Source organism: Onychostruthus taczanowskii, unplaced genomic scaffold (genome assembly GCF_017590055.1).
Source record: "Onychostruthus taczanowskii isolate IOZ18803 unplaced genomic scaffold, ASM1759005v1 scaffold9, whole genome shotgun sequence".
Lineage (NCBI taxonomy): Eukaryota > Metazoa > Chordata > Aves > Passeriformes > Passeridae > Onychostruthus > Onychostruthus taczanowskii.
Window position 1 is genome coordinate 15,046,090 of NW_024506993.1, and position 24,324 is coordinate 15,070,413.

A 24,324-nucleotide genomic window follows, 5' to 3' on the forward strand; every position below is an offset into this window, starting at 1 on the left:
TTGGTTAGTACTGGAGCACTGAACAGATCAGTTTTCTTCACTGTGTTGCTTCAGATGTCACAGAAAATCAAAAATGGGGAGAGACTTTAAACTAAAATGATCTGTGAAACAATGGAGTGATATAGAAAAATAATATTTGGCACATTTTGGGGCCCTTCTAGGAGCAATACAGTGGGTATGGCTGCCAGAACTGCCGGGATGAAAATCGTTTTGGACCAGACTGTCAGTCAGGTAAGAACAACTCATTCAAGTGAAACCTCCACAAAGATAACTGAAAACAAGGAAGGAGGAGGAAGAGGTTGAATGAGGAAGGTGCTGGAGAGGGGAAAAGTGGTAGAGAGCTGGCAGTGTTCAATAGCAGGTGTCTGGGCATTTTGTCTTTGTGCCCTTCTGCACTGTCCCATTAAATATTAAATTATTCTCAGTCTGTCGCCCACACAGTCCATTTTTCCTACAGTAAATCTCTCTCCCCCCCTTACCCAGGCTGTCCCACTTTCCTCTCTCTTTGTAGCCAGACCATTACCTACATCCCTGAAAGAACCCACACTCACTTCCCGACTGGTTTTCAGACTCCACTTGTCTCCCAGCTTCTTCCTTGCTGCCCTCTATAAAAAAAATGATCACACACTGTGCTGCCTCTCACGTATGGCATTTTGGGAAGTGAATTATGGGTGGTGCAGCCTGGCTGTTACAGGAGCCCTTTTTGTCTGACTCCTGCTTCCTTGTGTCCACACAGGTGAGATAGGTGTGACCCTAGTGGTTGTGCCCACATGTTAAAATACACACCTGAAAATCTGGTCTAGGTCTTGCATTCAGGACTGCTCTTACCTCATCTTCTTGAGCCCAGGACATGCAATTTACCCTCTCAAAGCTCTGACTGGCATGGTCATATTTTAAAAGGAGCTAGTGGATTATTGGTGGGAAATCAGGATGCCAAGTGCCAGGGCAGCTGGCCAGTGTGTTCCTGGTGCCTGGCAGCTGAAGGGCTGAAGCTTTGTCTGGACTTCCCTTGCAGAGTGTGACTGTGTGCACGGGGAATGCAACAGCGGCACTGCTGGGAATGGGAGCTGCACATGCTATGGAGGCTACACAGGCCCCAGGTGTGACCAAGGTAAACACACTGGTAACTGCAGAGGGGCTGGGAGAGCAGCCCTGTGATGTGGGCTTGGGTGTCCCTAAAGGGGCAGGGAGGCACTGAATAGGTTGGGAATGTAGAGAAAAGATGATTTGAGCATTGAAGATCGAGATAGAGGGAAGAGCTGGGGTCTACTCCCCACTTTGTGACAGGGGTTAAGATGTACCATGTCTGTATGCCTCTGTTTTTTCTCTGGACACCAGCCAGATCCCTTGTCTCAGCCTTGGGGTCCTGACTACCTAGGCTGCCAGCAACTTAGATCTGCCTGCACTGCTCATATCCTCTGGCTTTTGTGCCAGTTTGGGGTCCTCGGAAACCACATTTGCCTTTATTTCCAGATATTCTGTAGGGTGAATTATATCTCCTACCAGTGGCCTACATGCTCAAAGGGAAACTCTCTTTGCTGTGTGACTGCAGAGCTCCCCCTTTGCAGAGGTGTGACGTGCGAGGCCAACAGCGAGTGTGTGGTGAGGGATGGGACAGCCCTGTGTGACTGCAAGCTGGGCTACAGAAAGCAGGGCAGCACTTGCCAAGGTGAGAAACTTCTCTGTGACCCTAAATGGTCCTGTTTGGAAAAAATCCTATCACACTGCTATCTGAAGAGGAGTTTGGCTACTGTGAACACAATGCCTGCTTCACTGCAGAGGTTTAAAACCCATTGTCTTCAGGAATATCCATAAGACTAAGGCTCAGCTTTTGACTCTCCTTTCACTTGGTCAAGATAGTGAATTAAAGTTGCAAGTTCCATCCAACACTCACTTATAATTATGCACTAAACAGTGACAGCAGGATGTTGGTGGGTCTGAACCAGTTTAAATAATAAGGTGTGGAGTCCAAGGAGTTCTTCACTGATTTCAAATTTAAGTTTTTGAACTGGTTTCCTTAAAAGAGCACTGATAAGATGCATGTGATTGGCTAGCATGGATAGATGTTTTCAGTGGCTCTTTACAGGTTTTTCTGACCAAACTGCAGTTTCACGTATCCTCAGATATGATGAAAATTCAGAATCAATCCAAGCATCCTCTGTCACTCACACTTCTGTTACTGAATTAACATGGAAGATGTGTCATCCAAATTCCTCAGAATAAAAACCCCCAAATGTCTGCTGTCTGGAACGATTTAATTTCCCTGTGAAATTTTAGAAGCTTAACAGTACAAATTCCTTATGCTCCATTCTTTCCATTCCTTGCAGTGTGCTGTGCTGCATTAAGTGCTTTTCTGAAAACAGGAGTTTGGTTCTGCTCACCTCTAATCTCTTTAACTACAGCTCAGGATCCTTGTGCTCCTTCTCCATGCTCCCCCTTTGCTGTATGTAAAGGTCTTGGACCACGTACATATGAATGTACCTGCAAAGAAGGATTTCAAGGAGATGGAAAGATTTGCCAGCCCATCAATCCTTGTGTTGACAACAATGGAGGCTGCCCAGAAAACTCTACAATTTGCATTTACAGACGACCAGGAGAGGTAATTGGCCAGGGGATAAGATCTTCACATGAACTGATGAATGCGTAGGTCAAATCTGCTCTCCTCACCTCAGATTTTGCTGAGGGAAACCAGACATCTCTTTTGTAGGATAACTCACAGGGTAAAAGATGGTGAATGCAGCTCTGTGATCACTGTGTTGCCTTCCCTTAGGCAACGTGTGTATGCAAGTCTGGCATGAGTAGGAGAACTCCTTCTTCCGAGTGTTTGGCATTTCCCAGCGACTGCCGGCAGTACCATTGCGACGTGACTGCCACGTGTGGAATTAACTCTCAGGGGACTCCTAGGTAAGCCAGTTTGAAAACTGCAAATAAAGAAGCTTATTCTGCAGCTAGAAGGGAAACTTGGTTTGGATGAGCTGAATTTTGAAGAAACTGAGGGTGATCTCAGGAGTACAGGCCAGAGTCGCCCTTTGAGAAGAACCTGTTTGTAGCAAACCTACTGGAAGTAGAGTTTGACATCAGTCATTGTAAGCTATTGCACGTGGGTCACAAAATGCTTTTAATCTGGGGTGGCAGACTCTTCTTTGATGTGAGCTGGAGGTGTAGCTCCCCAAGCTAGTGGTGGTAGAAGTTAATAATCAATCATTAAAAGGGAGATATGTGGATGTTTGCTCACATTTGCGCATTTTTGCTTCTGAGGAATAAGACTTTGTCTCTTCTCCCAGTCAGGTCTGTAAGCAATAAATAAATTAGAGTTGCAGAGTGACAGAGAAGGGGTAAGTTGAGTGAGGAAACACCAGACCTCACGTAGTCCTTTGGAGCAAAACACCTACAAGTTGGTACCCCTTAGATGAGAAATGTGTCTGGATAGAGGATCATTTTTGCATAATGGTCTCTCAAACGCCAGAGAAAGCTTCCTTGAGAATGTTATGTGTTTTCAGGAAAAGGTAGAGCTTCTCCGAGACACTGAAGAGGGAAGGAGCAATCCCATCTCCTTGATCCTTCCTTCTCCAATGCTGTTAAAAGTATTAGCATCGACTTGCTCATTGTGTGCTCCAGGCCAAGACTGAAACACAGTGGCTTCCCTTTCTGAAGATCTGCTAGCACAGTGCAGGACACAGTGTTCAGTGCAGTCCCTGCCTTACAGAACTGTTCCCCAGCAGCTGGCACTGAGCCCTCTGAGGCTGGAGTGGAGTCAAATTCCTCCCCTGTGTCGCATGTCTTTGCATGGCTGAAACAGAAAGAGCAGAGCTGATACTTGGACAAAGCCCAAACGGGAAAAAACAGCTTTGGTAGTCTCTGAGTGATGACTACAAACCCGTGTGAACCAGGACAGAGATTTTCACATGTAGATAAGCTTTTCTGGAAAAGTCATTAACCTGTCTGGGCCCCTCAGTGAGTTCCAGATGAACTGTAGCTACCTGGAGTGCTTGGGCTGGCTTCTCACTGCTGCCAAGGGGTCACACTGGAGCTGTTTGATAGATTGTCACTTAGCCTGGGGGTTTTATGCATTACCTCAGATTTTCAGATGCTGAAATTACTACAACTGACTCAATATCTAATTAAAAAGGTGTCAATAATTATATTGTGGCAATCTGTACTCTGAACTTTAGAGCAGACAATCCTTATGTTGTTTGTATCTGAGAAAGCATCTCTGTTCTCTTTGGGTAGATACAAATTGGCTTTCCTGGCATAAATGTGCACCTTTTTTCCTTCACTCAGTTTAGGCAGAACTTATTCAGCCCTTACCTGCATCCTGGAAGAGTTCGAGGCCAGGTTGGGTGGGGCCCTGATCAACTTGGTCTACTGGAAGGCGTCCCTGCCCATAGCAGGGGAGGTTTGAACTAAGTGATCTTTAGGGTTCCTTACAACCCAAACCATTCTATGATTCTAAATTGGCCTTTCAAGTGTAGATACTGACATGTTGTTCTACTTGGCAATTGTTGAATGTGTTGCAAACTGGTTTACAATGGTTTGTTATGTTTTATCCTTGCCTCATAGCTGTGTGTGTAAAGAAGGGGAGATTGGAGATGGGAGAAGTTGCTATAAAGATCTCTTGGGTGAGATAAATCAGCAGAATTTGCGAGGAAGGTTTATAAGGAAGCTAAACGTCGCCAAGAAAATGTTTGGTAAATGCTTGTTTATTTTGCTTGGGGAATGGAGCAAGCTGGGGACAGGGTAGCAATGCCAAACTACCTCTGCTTCCCTTTAAATGAATACTTGTTGCTTGCACCAGGCTGATACTGTGTAGATTGAATTGTGCTGTTAACAAGAAGAATATTTATTGCTGTGGTTGAACAACCACTGCCTAACTACTTCACACTGCCCCTCTTTTTACAGCTTCTGGGTGCTCAACATTGCTGACTAAATATGGGCCCTTCACCGTCTTTGTACCATCCCTTCTTCCCATTCTTGATAGAATGGAATTCAATGTAAGTTTTCTTGGTTTCAGCAATTTTTTTTGGTTTTAAGGTTCTTTTGTGCTTCAGCTCTGTAGCCTGTAAAAACTGACACAAGAGAGGAACTTTGGCATGCACTATTTATAGGAATAATCTCTTGGGAATATGTTTCATTGTCTGGTTAAGTTGCAGTCTTATAGAGGATGTTGCACCCCTCAATTATTTTAAAAAACTCTATTTCTTTCTTCAATACTGACAGATTTTGTTTGTTTTTAATGTCAGGAAGTGTAAGACTTTCTGGTCATTCTTCTTTCAAAGCTCAAACCTCTTATGTATGACTGTCCTTAAAACTTTAAGTGGCTTTTTACTACCTGAGGATGTAATTTTCAAAAGCGACCAAGTATTACACCAAAATATTGGAATTTCAAGCTATGGTTAAAAATACTGGTTAACTGGTTAACTATGGTTAAAATAACTTCTGGATTCATAGAAAGCATATCAGGAGAGGCTCCCAAGTTACCTAGTCAACCTGTTCCCCCAAGGATCAGTTCCACCTAAATCATTTGACAAAAAGTGACAGAAGATTGTTCTAAAAACAGCAATGATGGTAAGCCCAGAGAAGAAAGGAAAAAGCTAAATGTAGTTTCAGCAGATTAGACCACCTGCATGGTCCAGCATGGGCAAAGATTGCACTTTGGGAGTTTCAGCAAATTTATAATCTGGATCAAGCAAGGAAAATTTTTAATTTGTCCAAGTTCAATAGGTTTCTGTCCAGGGGATTCCTCTTAAGTCCCTTGCAGGTTAATCAGTCTCCCTCTTGGACGTGCAGACAAACAGAAGGGTTTTGCCAGAGTGCTACTCCAGTGAATCAAAATGAAGATGAAAGCTCAGTCTTGTATGCTAAGAATTTTTCTGTTGTGTTAGCTGGAAGAAAGGTGGTATTGTGGTAAATGAAGTTTTTGAAAGAACATGTCATTTTTCTTTTTTATGTGGGCTTTCCTCCCCAAAGGACACAGCTGCTGAGCAGTTGTGCAGAATGCACATTGTTCCTGGTCTGCACTTGATAGAAGACATGATAAAAACCAAGAAAATGTGGACCTTGTCAGGACATCAGCTGACATTCAATAGCCAGGTAAGGAATCTCCTGAAGGCCTGGGGCACTGTTTTCACATAGGACAGTCTTGAGCTGGAGCATGGTTTCCTTGATGGGCTTTCTTCACCAGAAAACCTTTTTCTGTGATCAAAACAAGAAGCTCCTTTATGAAATCTAAAGCAACGTGATTTAAGACCAGACAACCCAAGCAACCACATCTCCTGTCTCACAGACAAGCAAGAATCTGACATGTGAATGGTGTTTGCATGCTCTCTATATGCACAATGTTCTGGAGAAGAGCTTTTCGCTACATCATCAGCAGCTACTATATCCATGTGGCTGACATGGAAGAGGCAACAGTCTCCCTTCAGACTGAATGCTCCCTTGGAGTTTGCATGCTTGGACACAGCCACATGATGAATATTTCTTCTTTTAGTTTCTCTTTTCCTCTCCATTATATTTTCCTTAGTCCTGTTAGCAAAGAAGTTCTCATTGTTGTGTTCTGACATGGAAGGCTCTTTTTTTCCTTTTCCAATTGACTCACATTTTCCGGTATCCACTGCTCTCTCTCTCCATCCTGGACCTTTCCTGCATGCAAGCCCACAGGTGGCAAGGGGGAGAGCCCTGTGTTTCCTCTCTGAGGATCCAGCCTTGGCCTTGAGGTCTAGGTCATAATACATCAAAAGGACAAAGCACTATTGGGAGCAGGGGAATCCGAACTGAGTGTGTCAATGCTCCTTTTAAAATTCTTTCCTGTTTGTTTACTTAGGAGCTTTTTGATCTGGGAAGTCTGCACTCCCCTTCCTTTGTTTCAGACTGAGTCCTTAATGACGTAAACTAAAGTTTAGGGCAGGGAGGAGCAATTCAAAATGCACATGGTGAAGTAAAGAGCACAGGAAGCTGTGCTTCCCTGAACTTGAATCACGGCTGCAGCACCAAGGCTTGGATGCTTCCTTTGTAGGTTAACCCTGGGACACCCTCCCACACCAGGCTGCAGGGCATGGATCCATACAAAGTAGAGGGACCAGACACCTGCCTTGTAATTCAGTGAGCCTGACTGCTCTGGCTTTGTTACAAACACTCCTTGTAGGTACAATGAGTCAATAAAAGCTGCAGTCAAAGCTGTACTTCCAGAACTTTCTCCAAATCAGCCATGTGGTGGTCAGGACATCCTTTTGTGATCCAGAGCTGTGATCAAGCACTGCTCACATTCAATTCTGGAGCAGGGCATACCAGATGAGGTTTTGTTTTTTTTTTTCTTTTCTGTATTAAGACTTAAAAGTACCACTCAGGATCAAAATATCACCCAAACTCAAGTAGGGTGGGGTGCTTGCCTTACACCCAGGCCATCCCATACATTTACTTTTTCAAGAGTAACTCTGGCTGTGCCTTTCTCTAGCTGACCCATAAGGACTCATTTATAGTTGTATCATGGTGACACAGATATACCACAAAGGAATCTATTATTATTATTATTATTATTATTATTATTATTATTATTATTATTATTATTATTGTTATTATCACCCAGACATACATCAAATCTTTCCGGTATCAAGATCTGCCAGGGGAACTGTACAATATCTTGCAATCAAATCTCCCAGCAGCCAATGGCATCATGCATATTGTCAACAGCCTCAGGAAAAAAACCAGCACTGACAACCTCAGAAACCCACAGGTACAGAAGCATTCATATTTCTTCTCATCTATTGGACAGCAGAATAAACACTTTTTAAAAAGTAATTTTCATCATTAATCTTTGAAATCAGTGAGGCTTTTTTTAAAGGGAAAAGGCTATTTATTTTGTTTTCAGCTCTGATTAGGCCTGTTAGGTATTATTAAAATACATTTAAAAGTAGCTAATAGTACTGCATTAGCCAGATAAAAATCTCTCAGTGATGCTTTTGCCATGCTTGGATGAGAAGAGAATTCTACTTTCATGAATAAAATCATAGCAAATGAGCTCTTCATCTGCTGTATCTTACAGAATATGTATCTTAAAGGACTAGTATTGAAAAACATTTTTCACATAAAAATAAAACTAAGATTTTCTTTAATTGGGCTGTAATGCATCTTGAAATTATAATCAAAAAGTTGTCTGGGTGTTAAACGAGAACAATAATCATTAGCTTGTGCCCATCTCTTTGAGGATGATGGTCACCTGTAGATCTTTACATGCAAACCACAAGCTTGGCATCCCAGTAGGCGCTCAGGCCTGGCTTCAGCCCCAGCCATGTTTTTCCTCTTTGTATCTTCTTGCAGAAAACCATAGGTGAGATCCTTGCCTCAATGGAGATTTTCAGTAGATTTGAAACGATATTGGAGGTAAGCAAGTTTGTGTCTACCCAGGAAGCTGTGGTATTGCTGCTGTACAAAGCCTGCTGCTGATTTGGGGAGAATTTTGAATAGCATTTAAATACATCTCAGTGGTTTGGCTTTCTTTCTGGGTGTTTTATTCTGTGCCATTTTTGGGTTTTATTTCCTTATTTTACCTAAGCAAATGTAATGGAAAAGATTGGAGTTTTCACATCTATAGGGGATCTGGCACAAGCAGCAAGGGTACATTCCTCTTTCCCATCTTCCCCTTGCCCCTGCAGAGATGTTCTCCACAGCATGTTTAGTTCTTGGCCACAGTTGAGTCTCTGTGTTTAAAGCATACAGGGAGCATTAGCCTGGGACTCCCTTGTTCATATTTGCTGCATTCCCACCAGTAGTTTCCTTGTCCCAGCTGTGGTTTTGTGGCACTCCCACTTCTGTTCTATCACACATCTGTCCCCGGTGTCCAGTTGCCTCTTGCACATTTTGCTTTGCAACAGCTCTGCCTTTAGTGAGCTGTTTAATATTTCCTCTCACTTCCTGCTGGACCCCCCTCAGTAACCCATGTTAGATCCATGATGAAAACTTCTGTGTTTTTGCAGAACTGTGGCCTGCCTGCAATACTGGATGGACCAGGCCCCTTCACCGTGTTTGTACCCAGCAATGATGCTGTGGATAGGCTGAGAGATGGAAGGCTCATTTATCTTTTCACAGAGGTGGGGGCCCATAGCACTGTAAGATATCCTGAGCTGCATGAGTTACACTGGGCTGTGCTGGAATGAATTTGTGCAATAGACTGGTCACTGCTGAAAGCTGTTCTTCCTGGGGGTGGCTAAACCATGTCTTTGTTTCTGTAAGGCTGTAGGAGAGAAGTGGGTGCTGATGGAGCTTGCAGTGAGAAATACGGTCAGCCAGATTGCTTAAATCTGGTGTCTGACTTTCATTCCTCACCCCAGCTTTGGGCAGGGGGAAATGAAGGAACTTATTCACCAAGTGAATTCACTGCTGTAGGCACTGGCATTGTCAGTCTCTGATTAGAAGAAAATGTAGTTGCCTCCTCTTACTCCTGAGTATTGAAGGGGTATCTGATTCTCATGTCCTCTTCTTTCCTTAGGGCATAAGTAAGCTTCAGGAACTGGTGAAACATCACATCTACACTTCAGCAGCGGTAAGACAGGCAGCTCTAACCCCAGACCTCCTTCAGACCAACACCTTATCAACCCTTTTGTCTGGCATAGAAGTCACAGTGTTGATGACTTCAGTTGCTGCTTCTTGGACTTCCCCTGGAGGAGCAGAGATGTGACTCTGCAGGATCTGAAGAGGCAAAATGTTTGCCATGAAAGGAGTTGCCAAAAGGGACAGCTGTGCTCTCTCTCCCCATGAAGGAACTTTAAGTTTTCTGGAGTGTTGGATGGACTTTACAATGAAAATATTGTCCAGCAGAGTTTGCTGCAGGACTAAGTTTTCTGGAGTGTTGGTGCTCCCTAGTTGGATGGCCTTTACAATGAAAATATTGTCCAGCAGAGTTTGCTGCAGGACACAAAAATAACAATTGTCCTGGTTCTCAGAATTCTCACTCAAATAATTACATTTCTGAGTACAGAAGCTGCAGTTTACATTTTTTTCAGCCTTTAAGCTTATTTTTTCAGTCAAAATATGTTCTCTATTATGCTTCTGGCTGAACTTTCATTGTTTGTTGAATATGTCCTAGAAAAAACCATTACTAGTCTGACCCTACTTGCAGCTGTATTAGCAAGAGACACTGTTAGTAAGACTTCATTTCAGCTGTGTTGGACAGTTACCTAAACACGGAATGAAAACCAAGGCAGCTGCCACCAGCACTGCTGTGTTTGTGGTTCTGCACACAGTTCACACAAAGTCCTGGATTACCCTCTGACCCACTGCTTGTTTTTAAGGCATTTCATGAAATGTAAATGTTAAGTCCCTTCAGAAGTTTCTCAAGTGGCAAGAATCATGGAAGGGTTCTGTAAGCTACACTGAAATGACCCTGCTTTTTCATGGTACCACCCCCTTGTGTTTTATTTCAGGTGACTGTAGGGCAACTGATGATGATGCCACACATTGTTACAATGGCTAACCAGATACTCACCATCAACATTAGTGCAGATGTAAGTGTGAATCAAAACCCTTTGGGGCAAACCCTTTTGTGCTAGGTGAAAGTCTGCATGTGGTTCTGAACAATGTGGTTTCAGCCAATCTCTGCTTCCTCCTCTGGTTAAAAAACTAGACTTGAATAATGTCATTGAATTAGTTTGCTTCTTATCCAATCTGTGACTCTACTAAGAGGCTTGACCATTTGTGTGGTTGCCCTTGATGCTGTGAACCATCTGTTTCCCACATTGTCTTTATGTAGTTGATCCTGTCTAATGGGATAAAATTGTGTTTCTGCATCAGGGAAGAATTCTGATGGATGAATCAGGGATTCCCTTAAAAATGCGAGACATTGTGGCTTCAAATGGTATTATTCATACTTTGGATGGCATCTTCATCCCTCCTTCAATCGTTCCCATTTTGCCTCACAGATGCAATGAAGAGCAACATAAGATTGTGATGGTAAGTCAGCTTCTCCCATTCTCATGCTCAAGCACAGCTGGTGCTTGCTGTGCACCCCACACTCACCTGGAGGGCCAAAAGCAGGCTGTGTAAACTGCATTTGGGAAGGGTGGTCTGTCTGAGAGTTCCCTGGTGTGAACTTTGGCAGCACTGTCAGCATTTCTTCTGCTTGCACTTGGCACTGCTTTCCTGCTAATCAGCAGCTGTTCCTTGTAGGTTGTTGTTCTTTCCATGCACCCATCCTACCTTTGATTCCAAAGTATATTTGCCTTTTCCTTTATGTGATCTTCTTCCCACTAGAGTTGCTAACTCAGCTGACAGTGCTTTGTTCCCACCTCTGTCAGCACTGGTGTCCTGTAGACTGGACAGGAAGCAGGCATTCAGTAGCAGGACCTACAAATGCTGTGCATTATTCTCACAGGAACTGTTTCATACACCTTATTTGAGGTGCTTGCTCCCCTGTTTGATCATTGGTAGGTTACTGAGGAAAGAAGGTGAGGCTCTGAATAGCAAGAGCTTTGGGAAGACACAGTGAATCCCAAGGGGACAGAGTGTCCCCATAACTAGCTGATTCAGTGAGTCTTGCTGCTTGGATGCCCAAAGTGCTTTCCAGCCTAGCAGCATGTCTTGTAGCAGAGAAACTCAGAGAGTGCAGACAGACCCCAGCTTCAGGCAGGTGCAATCATCTCCTTGAGACACATGAGAAATTTTATTTAAGTGATAAACTTGGTACATTGTAGAGTGTGGAAACGAATGGTAGTTAAGTATTTCAGATACATGTTGTGAGGTTTTGGATATAAGTACTGTAGCATTCTTGGAATAGGGAAGGAATTCCTTTGAGAAAATTACATTTTTGCTTCTTCATTTCTTAACAGGGCTCTTGTGTGGATTGTGAGGCCCTCAACAACAGCATTTGCCCACCTGGCAGCAAGGAAATGGTAAATATTTGTAGTTATTTCTGTAATTTCTTTGCATATTGACAAGCAGGCACACTGACAGTTTTAACTCAAGCCACTTTCAAATAAATAGGGAGCAGGAAAGGCAGCCAGTAGAGAGGCTTGTTAGAGGGTATGTATCCAAGTTTTGTGGTCCCAGACTGTTGCCCACTAACTGCTCTGTGCACTCTCTTATTCTGGAGTCTGCTTGCTGAATCAATGTGGAGCATGGTGAGAAATTCTGGTCTAAATGAAATTGTAGACTTGCAGCTTTTAACACTTCTGCTCTGCCTCAGGCAGAGTTTTCCTGCCCACATGCAGGGTTTGCCAGCTCCTCCAGAGTCTCAGAAGCAAACCTGATTCCAGAAGTACCATCCAGTACTGCCTCTGCCTATATCAGAGCCAGAGAATCACAGAGAATCTGCTCTGCAGAGGATGAGAAACAGTTTGTTCCTGGCCTGTGCTCCCTGTTGATTTAAAGATGAGCAGAGCTAGCTGAAGGTGGAGGAAGGAGGAGTGGTGCTGTTTAAGTAATCCCATGCTGAGGTTAGCAGAACAGCAAGTTCCAGGAAATGGCAATGTGAAGGCCAGACCCAAGAGGTTGTTTGTGAAAGCCAGAGAGGTGCTCACCACCCTTAAACTCTTGGGTGTCCTCTGAGAGGTCTGACCTTCAGGAGAACTTGCTAATGCTGTCTCAGCATGGATGTCTGAAGTAGAGATCTGCAAAATCACCAGTTGCCATTTTCCTCTCTGGCTGAAGCTGGCAAAGTCAGAATCGCCTGGGGCCAGTTCTACCCATGCCCAACTCCAAGATGGGTCACTGAGCATTGTTCCAATGTTATTTGCCACTCTTCCTCTTATATATACCTCTCTTCATCTCACCTTTGTCTTTTTCCTTCCCTCCCTCACTCTCTCATTCTCTCCTTGCTCTTTCTATGCTCCACTCTCATTCCCTCCTCCCCTCTCCTACCTCTTTCCTCCCCTCTTTCTTACCCTCGATTTCTCCTCCCTGCCACCCTTATCTCCCCCTTGTCCCCTCTCCCCCTCTCCCTTCCTTCCCCTGTGCTTGCTCTCTCCCTTATCACAGATATATTATTAGAACTAAAGGGCAGCACCTTGGCTCAGGCTTGGGGACTCTTGGGAGCAGGAGAAGGCCACCGTGTGCCTTGGTCCATCCTGGGCCTGCCACAGCTGTGTGCTGTTCACCTTGGCTCCTCAGTGAACTTCCCCAGCTCAGAGATAGGCACGGTGCTCTCTGCAGCAAAAAGAGCCAAGGGGAAGGTGACAGTGCTAGTGGCTTGTTTTGTTTGTGCAGGAAGCAACGCTGTCCCCAAAGGAATGTGTTTACATCCATGACCCAAAAGGCCTGAACGTCCTGAAGAAGGGGTGTGCCAGATACTGCAATCAAACCATCACGGTGAGTGGGATGGAGGAACACGTTCCCTCTGGGACAGCTCAGCTCTGCCCTTCCTCATACACCAGGAACAGCTCTGACTCTGAGTTGAGGGGGCTGGATGGGAGCAAAAGGAAAGCTGTCCCCAGAACCATCACATAAACGAGCTACCTGCTTTTCCTTGTCCAGGAGAACACAGGGTACCAACCCACTGCAGATGTTAGAAGGCAGCTCAGTTAAACCTGAGTGCAATAACTAAATAAAATAAAGCATCCCTGTTGTGACCTGCCAAGTGTAGGAAGCCATGATGGTGTAGTGTTAACTGGAGTGTGCCAGCTTTAGCATTTCTCCCAAAGGAAGCTGAGCACAGGGAAAGCACTGTAAGCTGTGAAGTGATTGCATCCTGTTTATGAACCACTGTCAGATGGCTCAGGAAAGTCTCTCTTAGTGAATTTATGGACCTCATATTTGTCTGCAGCTCCTGAGCTCTCACAGTGCCAACTGTATGTAATGATTTGTGGGTGTTTCATTAAATACTGCTGATTGTTTGTATTATGATTGTTCTTCCTTTGGTCAGTCATGACAAGGCCTGCAATCCAGGACTGCTACATCCCTCCACAGGAATGCAGTTCTGGGCAAGGATGAAGTAAAATTGAGTGGACTAGAGCTATTAAAGAATTAAAAGTTCGTAAAAAACCTGCATCCTGTGTGTTGAAGTCACAGAACAAACAGAAAATAATGGTTTGCTCTGAGAAGAATTGGCTGTGAGCAGGAAGAGGGTCATTGTTGAAAAATAATTTAGGTGCAAGACCTCCTAAGAAACACAGATGCTAAATACAACATTCTGTTTCCCTCCATGGCAGAGACAAGGACCAGAATTTGAGAATTATGAGCACAGGAGTACTCCAGGAATTTCTTTTTAAGTCATGTCATACCTTATCAATTTTGCTTTTTTTTTTTCAGAAACCTGGATGCTGCAAAGGGTTCTTTGGTCCAGACTGCATGCCATGCCCTGGGGGATTTTCCAGTCCATGCTATGGCCGGGGAAATGTAAGTGTGGTTGGAGAGTGTAGTTTGAGATAAGTACAATACAGAGTTGGTGCTCCAGGGATAAGCACACAGAGGTGGTAGCAGAAGATCCAGGGAGAATGGCACCCATTTGGTGAGAATTAGGTCATGGCTGTTGGGCACAGATCTGGCTGTGTGGGGTCTTGTATTACCACCACACTTCAAAGTCCTCTTTGTTACTGTGAGTATCAAAGTACTGTTAATGGATATCAATGCCTTGGCATTTCTCTGAGTTTCAATCACTTTGGTTTTTTTCTTGTTCTCCTTCCAGTGCAGCGATGGCATTCAAGGGAATGGCAACTGTCACTGCTTTGAAGGTTTCAAAGGCACAGCCTGCCACATCTGTGCAAACCCAAACAAGCACGGCGAGAACTGTGATGAAGGTTAGTAACTCTGATGGAGAAACTAAAGGAAAATTTAGAACAAAGATAATGGTGCAAATTCATGTATATTGGATTCCATTCTGGTAAGACCAGCAACATGAAAGAAGTGACAAAAATGTCATCATGTGTGTCCCTTCAAACAGTGGAGAAAACATGTTTGATATGACAGTGGTGACGTTTTGGAAACAGCAACCTAATTTAGATATCCCCTGTTAGGAAACAAAAGACACTTGACAATGACCTTGAGATTGATAGAGCCTAAATCTGAGTCTGTTCTTACAGCCTATAGGAAACATGGACCCAGGCAGTCACAGGATCTGTTCCCTGGCCAGGCTTGATTTGTGATGGATGTCTCTCAGCAGACATCCCCCACTGTCAAAAAATAATAATGGAATGATTATTTGGTGTCACTAGAAATTGTGAAGGAAAGTTGGAAATCTACAACTGTGGTGGATTCTGGACTTTCTGTACTTACTGCTCTTACTGCATGTCCTTGACAGATTGTGGCTGTGTCCATGGTGTCTGTGACAACAGGCCTGGCAGTGGGGGGGTGTGTCAGTCCTGGTCCTGCAAGGAAGGCTACACAGGGAAATTCTGTGACAAGACATCCAAGAACTGTGGCCCCAGTGGGCTGTCCCAGTACTGCCACCAGCACGCTGTCTGCAGCCTCAATGACACAGCAAGGTCAGTCTCTGTGGCACGTTCAGGGGCACACAGCCATTGTGCGTGGCTGCCACCCCTGTGGCTGTGTGTGTCCATGTATTTGGTGCACAGGATGGTTTGAGTGACTCAGCCAGCCTGCTAGTAATAAATCTTGCTTGCTTGAGGGACTGCTCTACCTGTGTCCCTTTTGTGTTTATACTTTTAAGGTGCATCTGCATGGATGGATACGAAGGGGATGGGTTTTCCTGCCAGCCCATTGACCTGTGCAGTCAGCCAGAACGGGGAGGTTGTTCACAGAATGTAAGTGGGCTCAGACTGTGAAGAGTGGAGAGGCAGCTCCTCTCAATCAGAACAGGGATCCAGGATTCCTGGGATTGTTACAGATTTTGTGTGCTAATTTTTCCTGTCTGTCAGATGAGGTGGAATAACAAGTGGCTTGGCATAGTCATTGTAAATATGTCAGTCATTTGGGCTGGTACCAAAATGTGACACTCCCAGGATAGTTTGGCTGGTTCATACCAGATATTTTATCAGCCACACAGATTAGCTGTACAGATAATTTTTGATTTGCAATGATATTCCCCTCAAGCTCATCTAACGTGTTACTTTCTCTGTAGCTTAACTGTGAGATCCGACACATATCCCCAGTAACCATCAACACTACATTTGTATACCCATGTGGTGCTTCATGTTGGAAATTACTGCCAAATGGTCAGACCTCACCATAAATTAGGCCCTTCCATCAGAGGAAGACATTGGGCCGCATACAAGAGAATAGGATGGCACTGGGTACAAAGTAGGTCTTTTCCTGAGAGAGATCTACCATCTATCATTGATTCCATCCCAGACATCCAGGCAGGAGATTGTGGTCCTCCTCTTCAGGGAATACTTATTGCGTAATGGAAGAGCTTTACATGACGATAATGAATGCCCTGTGAGTTCTGAGCCACCTTAGACACAAGTGTCTACCTCTCTGAAAACACAATATGTCTCCAGAATCACTTTATAATAAAGTTTTCTATGACTTTTCTGGAGAAGATGCTTTCACCCCCAGTTCCCAGTGCTGGCATCAGAGTCAGTCAGTCAGAAATACTCCACAGTTTTAGGAAGAAGATTTGTTGCTGTATTTTCATTGGACTCTCTCCCTTCTGCTGGGTGTAATTCCTTCTCTGTCCCCTCTCCTGAAGGCCCTGTGCACCAGTACAGGCCCTGGCACTGCCACCTGCCAGTGCAATGTGGGCTGGACCGGGGATGGCAAGGCCTGTGTGCCCATAGACAACTGCGTGCTGGAGAGCAGAGGGAACTGCCACCTCAACGCCGACTGCGTGTACACCGGGCCTGGGCAGGTATGAGCAAGGCTAAGCAGCCTGGTGGTGCCACTAACACTCCCTCAGCTGCTCTCAGGCGGCCTTGGACTGCCAGAGGTAAAAATGGGGCTGGCCAGCAGCCAAGCCTGCTTGTCCACTGCCAGAAACACCAGCTGCAGCTGCAGCATCACAGTGCGCTTGCATGTGAGGTGCACTGGTGTGTTCAGGACTGCTGCTCAACTCTGGGACTTGTGCAGCAAAGGGACAGGAGGGCACTCTGTAACACAGATTGACCTAAGGCAGCAGTTGCTGCGTGCCCCTGTCCCCTGACCACAGCACTGAAGAGCGTGTGCAGCTGTTCAGACAGTCTGTGCAGGGAGCTGGGCCAAGAGAAATGTATGTAGGGAGAGGAGGAGGGTGCACATGAGAGGAGACTCCTCAGGGTGCTGCTTCTCCCCACTGAGCATGGGGAGCATTGCACAATGTGCTGAAAAAAGGTACAAAGGCTGTAGCAAATTTTAGTGAGGTGAGATGTACAAATGCTCTCCTAGACATCTTGAAAGCTGGAAGCTTTGAAATTAATTCTTCTTTCTGCCATTCACAAAGTCTGTGTCATTCCCTAAAAACCTGAAAATAAAGGAGGAAACCATCATATTCAAGTGACCCCCATAGCCAAGCAATGCAGGGGATCAATGATCTTGAGTAACCAGGCAGCTTGTGTGCTGTGATAGAGGATGATGCTCTGCTAAGGAAAGAACTCCATATTTCCAGGTCTTGAGGGACCAGGAAGAAATCTTGGGAAAATAAATCAAGGATAAGTTTTGCTGCTTTAGAGATCTTTTGGATAGTAAATGAGGATGCTCTGGTAAGTCTATAAAACTGAAATGTCTTTCTTGCAGAGCAAGTGTGTCTGCAAGAGGGGTTATGCTGGCGATGGCCACAGCTGTGATGCCATCAACCCCTGCCTCATGGACAATGGTGGCTGCCATGACCTGGTGAGTAGTTAAAGAGCTCTCCTCAGGCTGGCATGGCAGGGCAGGCTCACCTGCTCACTGACAGGTTTTGCAGCAGCCATGGCATTGAGAGAATTGCAAAAGTTTTTGTTATGTCACCTTACTGGCCTGCACTGATGTGCTCCAAAGATGAATCCTCTGATTTTTGTGGGTTCACACAACCTAAGCAATCACCTAGGCTTGACTTCATGAGGAGAACACTCAGTGCCACCATAAAGGCAGCAGGGGGAAGGTGTTTGTGTGTGCTACTCTAGCCCTGCCCTTGGAAGGCCAGAATTCAGTTTTGAGATGGGTGTGACACTACATAACCTGTGTTTGGTCTCTAATTTCTTCTTCCTTTCCTTGTACTTGCAGGCTACGTGTGTACCCCTTGGTGGAGGAGAGAGATCCTGTGTTTGCTCTGAAGGCTACTTTGGGGATGGCATGACATGCTATGGGGACATTCTAAAAGTTAGTGATGAGCAAATGTCTGAGGCCTTTTTGGGACTGGGGAGAACTGGCTCTGCTCTCTTTGCTTTTCCCTGTTACCTGAGTTGACCCTACCAGCGTCAGCATGAAGCCCAAGTGTATTCCGAGGCCACAGGGACAGAAGTGGTGCCAGGACTAATTACTGCCAGTGAAAGCGTAATTTCTAAGCTGCCTCACCCCTGTGCAGGGAGCACCTGTCCTGTGCAATAAGTCAACTTTCCTTTGTTGTTAGGAAAGTCTTTCAGGTCAGAGCTGTCAGGCCTATTTTCTGTCTTTAGAAATATCAAAGGCCATCATGGATTCAATCTTTTGTCCCTGATACACATGAACTCATTACAAATGAGTTGGAAAGAGTTTGTTTATTTGGAAATATATATTTTTAATGGCTGAAGCTTGGATTTAGAAGTGCCCATCTCTCCTCACAATACATGTTGCCTGTAACAGTTATGAAGTGAGAAGAATGTTGAAGTCATTGTTGCCAGATTTGATATTGCAAAGGGCTCCTTTCCCCCACCCTGAGTCCCCCAGCCCTGTACCCTGTGCTCAGCAGAGGTAACTCTTCTGTTGTTTCTGTTTGAAAGGAGCTGGCCAGGAATTCCCACTTTGTAGGCTTCTATAACTGGGTTAAGGTAAGAGAACCCGTGGGACACCCACATGGGTAAGTTCTGTAGAAGTGAAGTCTGTGAATGAGTCTGTTAGAGGACAAGCAACTCCATTTATCTTTTTGTTTAAAGAAAACAAAGCAAAGCAAATGAGAAGTGGTTACAGAGCAGGTATGTAGAAAAGCTGTGGAGTTTGTGGTAGAATGAGGGTCATGAGTGTGTCTTGGAGGCTTTGTTTCTCTCACAAGAGGAAGCTGGGGCTGTGTTACACCTAATTTTCATGGTTGCACCATCTGTAACTCCTGGCCATCAAAAAACAGCACAGAAGGCAAAGAAGGGGTAGCATTATAACACTGTCTTTCAGAAGAACATCCTTTGGGACACTAGACTGCATGTTTGTTCCTTTTCTCATTGCTGCTTCCCTGCCTCTAATGTGGGAACAAGAGAGACCCTGCACAGACTGCACTAAGTCTGTGGAAACTCACTATGATGGACAGCCTCTAACTTGAGCTTTAGCTCACCTGACCTGCTGCATACAAAATTGCTTTTGCCAGCAGTTATCTTGGTCCCTCCCCCAGGACTGATGTTGGGCATCCAAAAAGGATTTATGGATATGATTGAATGTGTTTGAAGGAAAACTGAATTGGGAAGGTAGAGCTTAAAGCAGCAGGTTTTCCCTTGGCAATCAGGTGTCAGCTGTTTTGGCCAAACCATCTGTGGCATTCATTGCCTGCCATGCCCAGGAGAGGCAGGAGATCCTGCTGTGCTGCTGAGCACCTGCCCTGTTCTTCCCCATCCCTTTCACATGCTGCGAGAGCAGGATGGCTGTTGGGTGTACTTTGCACTATAGATGTGGCATTGGCGTGTCTTATTTGTTCATTTTTCTGCTTTGGACAACAGAAATCTCTCTTCAGCATCCCAGCAGGAGCCAATGTCACTGTCCTGGTGCCATCAGAGGCAGCTATCAAGAACTTGAGCACTGCTGACAAAGATTTCTGGTTGACCCCTTACATGCTGCCGTTTTTAGTCAGGTACGAGGAGCCTCCTGCCTTTGATTTACTGGGCCAAACAACAGTAACAGAGCCTTGAAATGGATTTTTTCTTATGCATGACCAATGAGGAGATATCTTGAGATAAATACAGAAGCAAACTTAAATATCTAGCAGGCAAAAAATTAAGCAGGCAATTAAAACATAAGAGACACAGACCACGGGAAGTGTGTTTATTTTTCAGGTATTTGCAGAGAGATTTTCCCAGTCAGATGGCATCAGAACAATTCTCTCCATTGTTCTCTCCACAAGCTAAAGTACTTCCTGTCAGAGAAGTGAATGTTGGGTGCTATGGTCTTATCTCCCTGTCATTACCAACACTTCCCTAATCTTTTCTTTATTTGATTTTGTTCCCCACAGAGCCCACTTCCTTGAAGGTGTCTTCACTGCTGAAAAGCTCAAAAAGTATGGGCCAGAATTACCCACTCTCAACCCACAGACCAGATGGCAGATAAACACCATGAGTGGCGTAAGGCTTTCTTACATAAAGCTCAAATTTAACTACTGAGGGGCTGCTGTATTCAGTGAGGAGCCTGGGTGGGACACTGGTGCCCTCAAATGCAGGCATCTTTCAAAAACTGTACCCAGATTAACCACGTGCAGCCTTGAATGAACAACGTATTTGTTTTGAACTTGCTTTGCACTTCCTGATCCTTTTGCTTCTCCCTCTGGTTCTTGTGCAGGTACTGACCATCCAGAATGCAAGTGTAGTTGTCAGTGACATCCCTGCCAGCAATGGCATCATCCATGTCCTCAGTAAGGTACGTCAGTACATGTGGCACTGGGAAATGCTGCAGTTGTAGCAGCAGGCTTGTGTAGCAGCCTCTGTTACAGGGCCAAGGAGGAACACATGTCTGGATGGTTAGGAAGGGATATAAAGGCAAAATATATGAGGTTATCACAAGGTCCTGACAGATGTTTCCTGTGCTGCAGTCTTCAATGTTTAAAACATTTGTCTCCAGGACCAATGGGAGCAGAGTTCCCCTTCTCTTGGCTGATAGAAAAGTTCAGGCTATTGTAGGACTGTGTAAAATGAGGCCTTTTAATTGCCTTTCTTGCAAGCAGGGCAGGAGTCCAGTGAGATTCCCCTCAGTCCCTTGCTCAGCCTCGCTCTTTTGGCAGGTTTTGTTGCCGTCCCCAGGAGACATCCCACCAAGCCCTCCTGGTCTGCAGGAGCAGCTCAGCACAGTGGCCTCCTTCAGCATATTCCAGGAGTTGCTAGAGGTAAGCAGCTGAGGTGAGCACAGCTGTCACTGTCACAACAGTCTGGAGCAAATGCCCACCTCGCCCTGTACTGGGGGACCTAAGTTTGGGCTGCCTGGGAAGAAAGGGAGATCGTGTGTGTCCTGCATGAGGGGTCTTCTAGGAAAGCTTTTGTGTAGCCCAAGAGTTCCATAATTGCAGTTAGATCTCTAGATCACTGCCATGTGTTACAGTCATCTTCCACTGCCTACTGCAGGTGCTCTGATGCCTATATAAGGCAGAGAAAACCAGGAGAAAGGGAAGGCTTTTTCACAGCTGGGAAGCTGCTCTTATGTCAGCCAGGACAAGGAGCAAGCAATCAGATGTGTATGGCTGAGCAGAAGTTGTATATCCCATTTTCAAGCTTTCCCTCTTGCCTTTGTAATTGATCTCACATGTGGTTTGGGTTTTAGTGAGTACAAGGGTAATTGGTAATGTTACTGTTTGGATATTTTTTAGGAGTACCAGCTCATTGGGAAAGTTGAGTCCTCTGAACAATACACAATTTTTGTTCCTGGAAATAATTCCATTGAGGAGTACTGCCGTGCTGCCAATGTGACCCAGCTGGTAAGCTCACTGCTTGCTTGCAATTTGAATATGTGTTGTGGTGGGTGCAGGGGCATGTACATTGCCAAATATCTCAGGGGATTTTAGCATGCAGAGCAGATGAATATCCAATGCTAAAAGCTGGGACAAATGTGGCAGAGAAGTGAGAGGATTTCCAGGGGTGTTGCAGTGGGATCTAAAAAGAATATTTGGACCCCAAGTGCAGAGTAAATTAGTATGTGAACAGATGGCACAACATCTTCCACTTCCTGGCTGGCTGTGGCAATTTTCAGACTTCTGAAAGCATTAATGGGTTCATCAAGTATCAGAAACATCAAGTGTGATCAGTCCTCTGTGACAGAGAGTTACTAGGTTCTGTGGGCTTAATTAGCCATTACAGGTGCTTAGGTACATTTCTTATACCATACCTCTGACTGTAGTCTATGAAGCCAAAAGACTCCAAACATTTGTATTTTTGTGGATTCAGGACAATGAAACAGTGCACTACCACATTATTCTGGGAGAGAAGCTCTTGCCTGCAGACTTGAGAAGTGGAGTTCATAAGAACAGCATGCTAGGGCTCTCCTACTGGCTGATGTTTTACCAAAACAGCACTCAGGTAAGGGAGGCAGGCTGTTCTGTCATCTGAGGCTCTGGATTGAGAGCCTATCACTTCCTAAGGCTGGTGACCCAATATTCCCATTTCTCTTTTCCACACCCTCACAAGTTTACTGCTGGACTGTCTTGGAGCTGCCAAGCAATCCATGCAAAAGGAGTTGAAGGTTATTGTCTCAGCTGTTATCTCCTGCTTTGCAGAAGTTTGTCAATAACATTCCTTTGGATGGAAAGTCCTTTGAGACGAGGAATGGCATCCTGATCGGGGTGTCCCAGGTGCTCCAGGTCCAGAAGAATCGCTGCACTGCCAACACCACCACCATACTGAAGGTAATGGTGATGTCCAAGGAGCTGACACCATTTCACATGGTTCCTCCACCTGCTGAGCCAAACTGATGGGTAACAGACAATCTTCCTTGGCTGCCCTCATGGATGAGACATTAGCTTGTGGTGTAACCCCAGATGAGCCTCATGAAATGGGACATTGTGGAGATTTGGCACCTCCTACCTGGAGATTCTGTACATCTAATGCAGCTCTTGTGCAGATCATGTTCAGCTCCCTTGCTGTGCCTCCCTCACAATGCCAGCCATGGGGCTGGCTAGTGCAGAGACTCCCAGATACTCAGCTGTGGAAGGAAAGTCCAGCCCAATTTTTGCATGCTATGACCACAAGCTCCCTTAGAAAATGCTCCCTGGTTTGCCTGGGAGTCATGGCCAAAAGTCCAGCTTGCACGTACCTTGTGGCTCATTGCAATTAAGCCACTAAACCTGAAGATTGCAGTGTCAGACTGCCTGCTACAGATCAGGAAAAAAGTATTTGCAGCCTTGTGTGAAGGAACCCCAGGGTTACAAAAATTCCTGAGACTCAGGAAAGGTGTGGCATATGATCTCTTCTTTTGGTGTTTTGAGCCACAGAGATAAAAACATCTAGAGGCCAGCAGCCTCTAGAGCAGTATTTGTAATTCAAGATTAGTGTCTTGGTGTGATGTGGGTAGAGGGCACCCCGGTGACTTGTCCTGTTCTCTGTGCCCTAGTCAAGGTGCGGCAAGTGTGACAAGGGGATCAAGTGTCCTTCTGGATCAGTTCTTTTGGTGAGTCTTGGATCCATGTGCCCTTGACTACTCTGTAGCTCATCCATTGCCAAGGTTTGCAAGAAAAAACAGAAACCAAGGGAGAGTTACACAGGAAAAACATGGACATGAATCATGAAGCTCCACAGAGCTGACACTAGGTTTTGGCTGAATTTCAGGACCCCTTTCATTTTCATACTTAACAAGGAAGGGATGTCTTTTTTTTTTTTTTAATTTTATCTTTGACTATTTTGGCATTATCATCAAGGAAAGGCAATTTAAGAGTGCCTGTAGCAATTTTCCTGTCTGGGCCATTGATTTGTTCATGCAGATGGGCTGGTTGTGCCTGCAGCTTGTTTGGGAGTGAGTGACAAACATATCCAGAGAGGAAAATAACTAAGCATTTTATTTCCATGCTGGCTGTGAAATGCCCAGCAGCTACATCTGGCTTCTTAGGCCTCGCTGCTTTACCCTATACCCAAAAATTCCCAATTCTTTTTTTCTCAGTATTCAGACCAACATGTACCATGGGTTTGGCAGGTAAAAAATAGACTCTGTGAGGTGACCTCACATTCAGAGATGCTTCATTGGTCTCAGCCCTGGATAGTTCAGATTTTTTGGGTTATTCCTGTCAGATACAAAGCAAGAACACTGCCATATGCACCAAAATGTACCTTATTTGTCTAAATATTGTAGTGTCTCCTATGTGTGTCTATGTTGATTATATCCTCAGGAGCCCCTTGGAAGAGGGAATCTCGCTAACTGTAGATTGCGCTCTGCGGGTGCAGGAACAACGGGTTGCCATTTCACCTGTGCAAAAGTTTCTCTGGTGAGAAAAACATTTGCCTCTGATTCATTTTGGCAAAAGCAAGATAGATGGGTGTGAGAAGCACAGCCATGGAAGTGTGGGCTGTGCTGAAATCCTGGCTGTGTTTGTGTCATTGCATAGCTGAGACTGGGGTTGTCTGGGAATCGCTCTCTATCCGGGAGGTGGAGGGCACTGGAACAACAAAAGATCTGCAGAAATGT

At 45.0% G+C, this 24,324-nt stretch overlaps 1 protein-coding gene across 2 annotated transcripts in view; it reads left to right on the forward strand.

Moving 5' to 3' along the window:
* STAB1 (stabilin 1) overlaps nt 1-24,324 on the forward strand; it is a 51,733-nt gene that overhangs the window by 9,465 nt on the left and 17,944 nt on the right. For both annotated transcript variants that reach the window (XR_005954211.1, XM_041425752.1), the window contains exons 5-37: nt 162-231; nt 1,016-1,111; nt 1,553-1,669; nt 2,403-2,599; nt 2,771-2,904; nt 4,561-4,688; nt 4,900-4,991; nt 5,968-6,090; nt 7,583-7,729; nt 8,314-8,376; nt 8,970-9,083; nt 9,482-9,535; nt 10,416-10,496; nt 10,783-10,941; nt 11,817-11,879; nt 13,192-13,293; nt 14,233-14,319; nt 14,609-14,720; nt 15,221-15,404; nt 15,590-15,683; nt 16,571-16,729; nt 17,590-17,685; nt 18,058-18,153; nt 18,753-18,800; nt 19,674-19,804; nt 20,183-20,291; nt 20,506-20,583; nt 20,945-21,046; nt 21,524-21,631; nt 22,098-22,229; nt 22,427-22,555; nt 23,260-23,316; nt 24,029-24,124. Coding sequence is in view for 1 of the 2 variants with exons in the window: in XM_041425752.1 (XP_041281686.1) it covers nt 162-231; nt 1,016-1,111; nt 1,553-1,669; nt 2,403-2,599; nt 2,771-2,904; nt 4,561-4,688; nt 4,900-4,991; nt 5,968-6,090; nt 7,583-7,729; nt 8,314-8,376; nt 8,970-9,083; nt 9,482-9,535; nt 10,416-10,496; nt 10,783-10,941; nt 11,817-11,879; nt 13,192-13,293; nt 14,233-14,319; nt 14,609-14,720; nt 15,221-15,404; nt 15,590-15,683; nt 16,571-16,729; nt 17,590-17,685; nt 18,058-18,153; nt 18,753-18,800; nt 19,674-19,804; nt 20,183-20,291; nt 20,506-20,583; nt 20,945-21,046; nt 21,524-21,631; nt 22,098-22,229; nt 22,427-22,555; nt 23,260-23,316; nt 24,029-24,124 (3,558 nt within the window). In the remaining variant the exon portion in view is untranslated. The remainder of the gene's footprint in view (nt 1-161; nt 232-1,015; nt 1,112-1,552; nt 1,670-2,402; nt 2,600-2,770; nt 2,905-4,560; nt 4,689-4,899; nt 4,992-5,967; nt 6,091-7,582; nt 7,730-8,313; nt 8,377-8,969; nt 9,084-9,481; nt 9,536-10,415; nt 10,497-10,782; nt 10,942-11,816; nt 11,880-13,191; nt 13,294-14,232; nt 14,320-14,608; nt 14,721-15,220; nt 15,405-15,589; nt 15,684-16,570; nt 16,730-17,589; nt 17,686-18,057; nt 18,154-18,752; nt 18,801-19,673; nt 19,805-20,182; nt 20,292-20,505; nt 20,584-20,944; nt 21,047-21,523; nt 21,632-22,097; nt 22,230-22,426; nt 22,556-23,259; nt 23,317-24,028; nt 24,125-24,324) is intronic.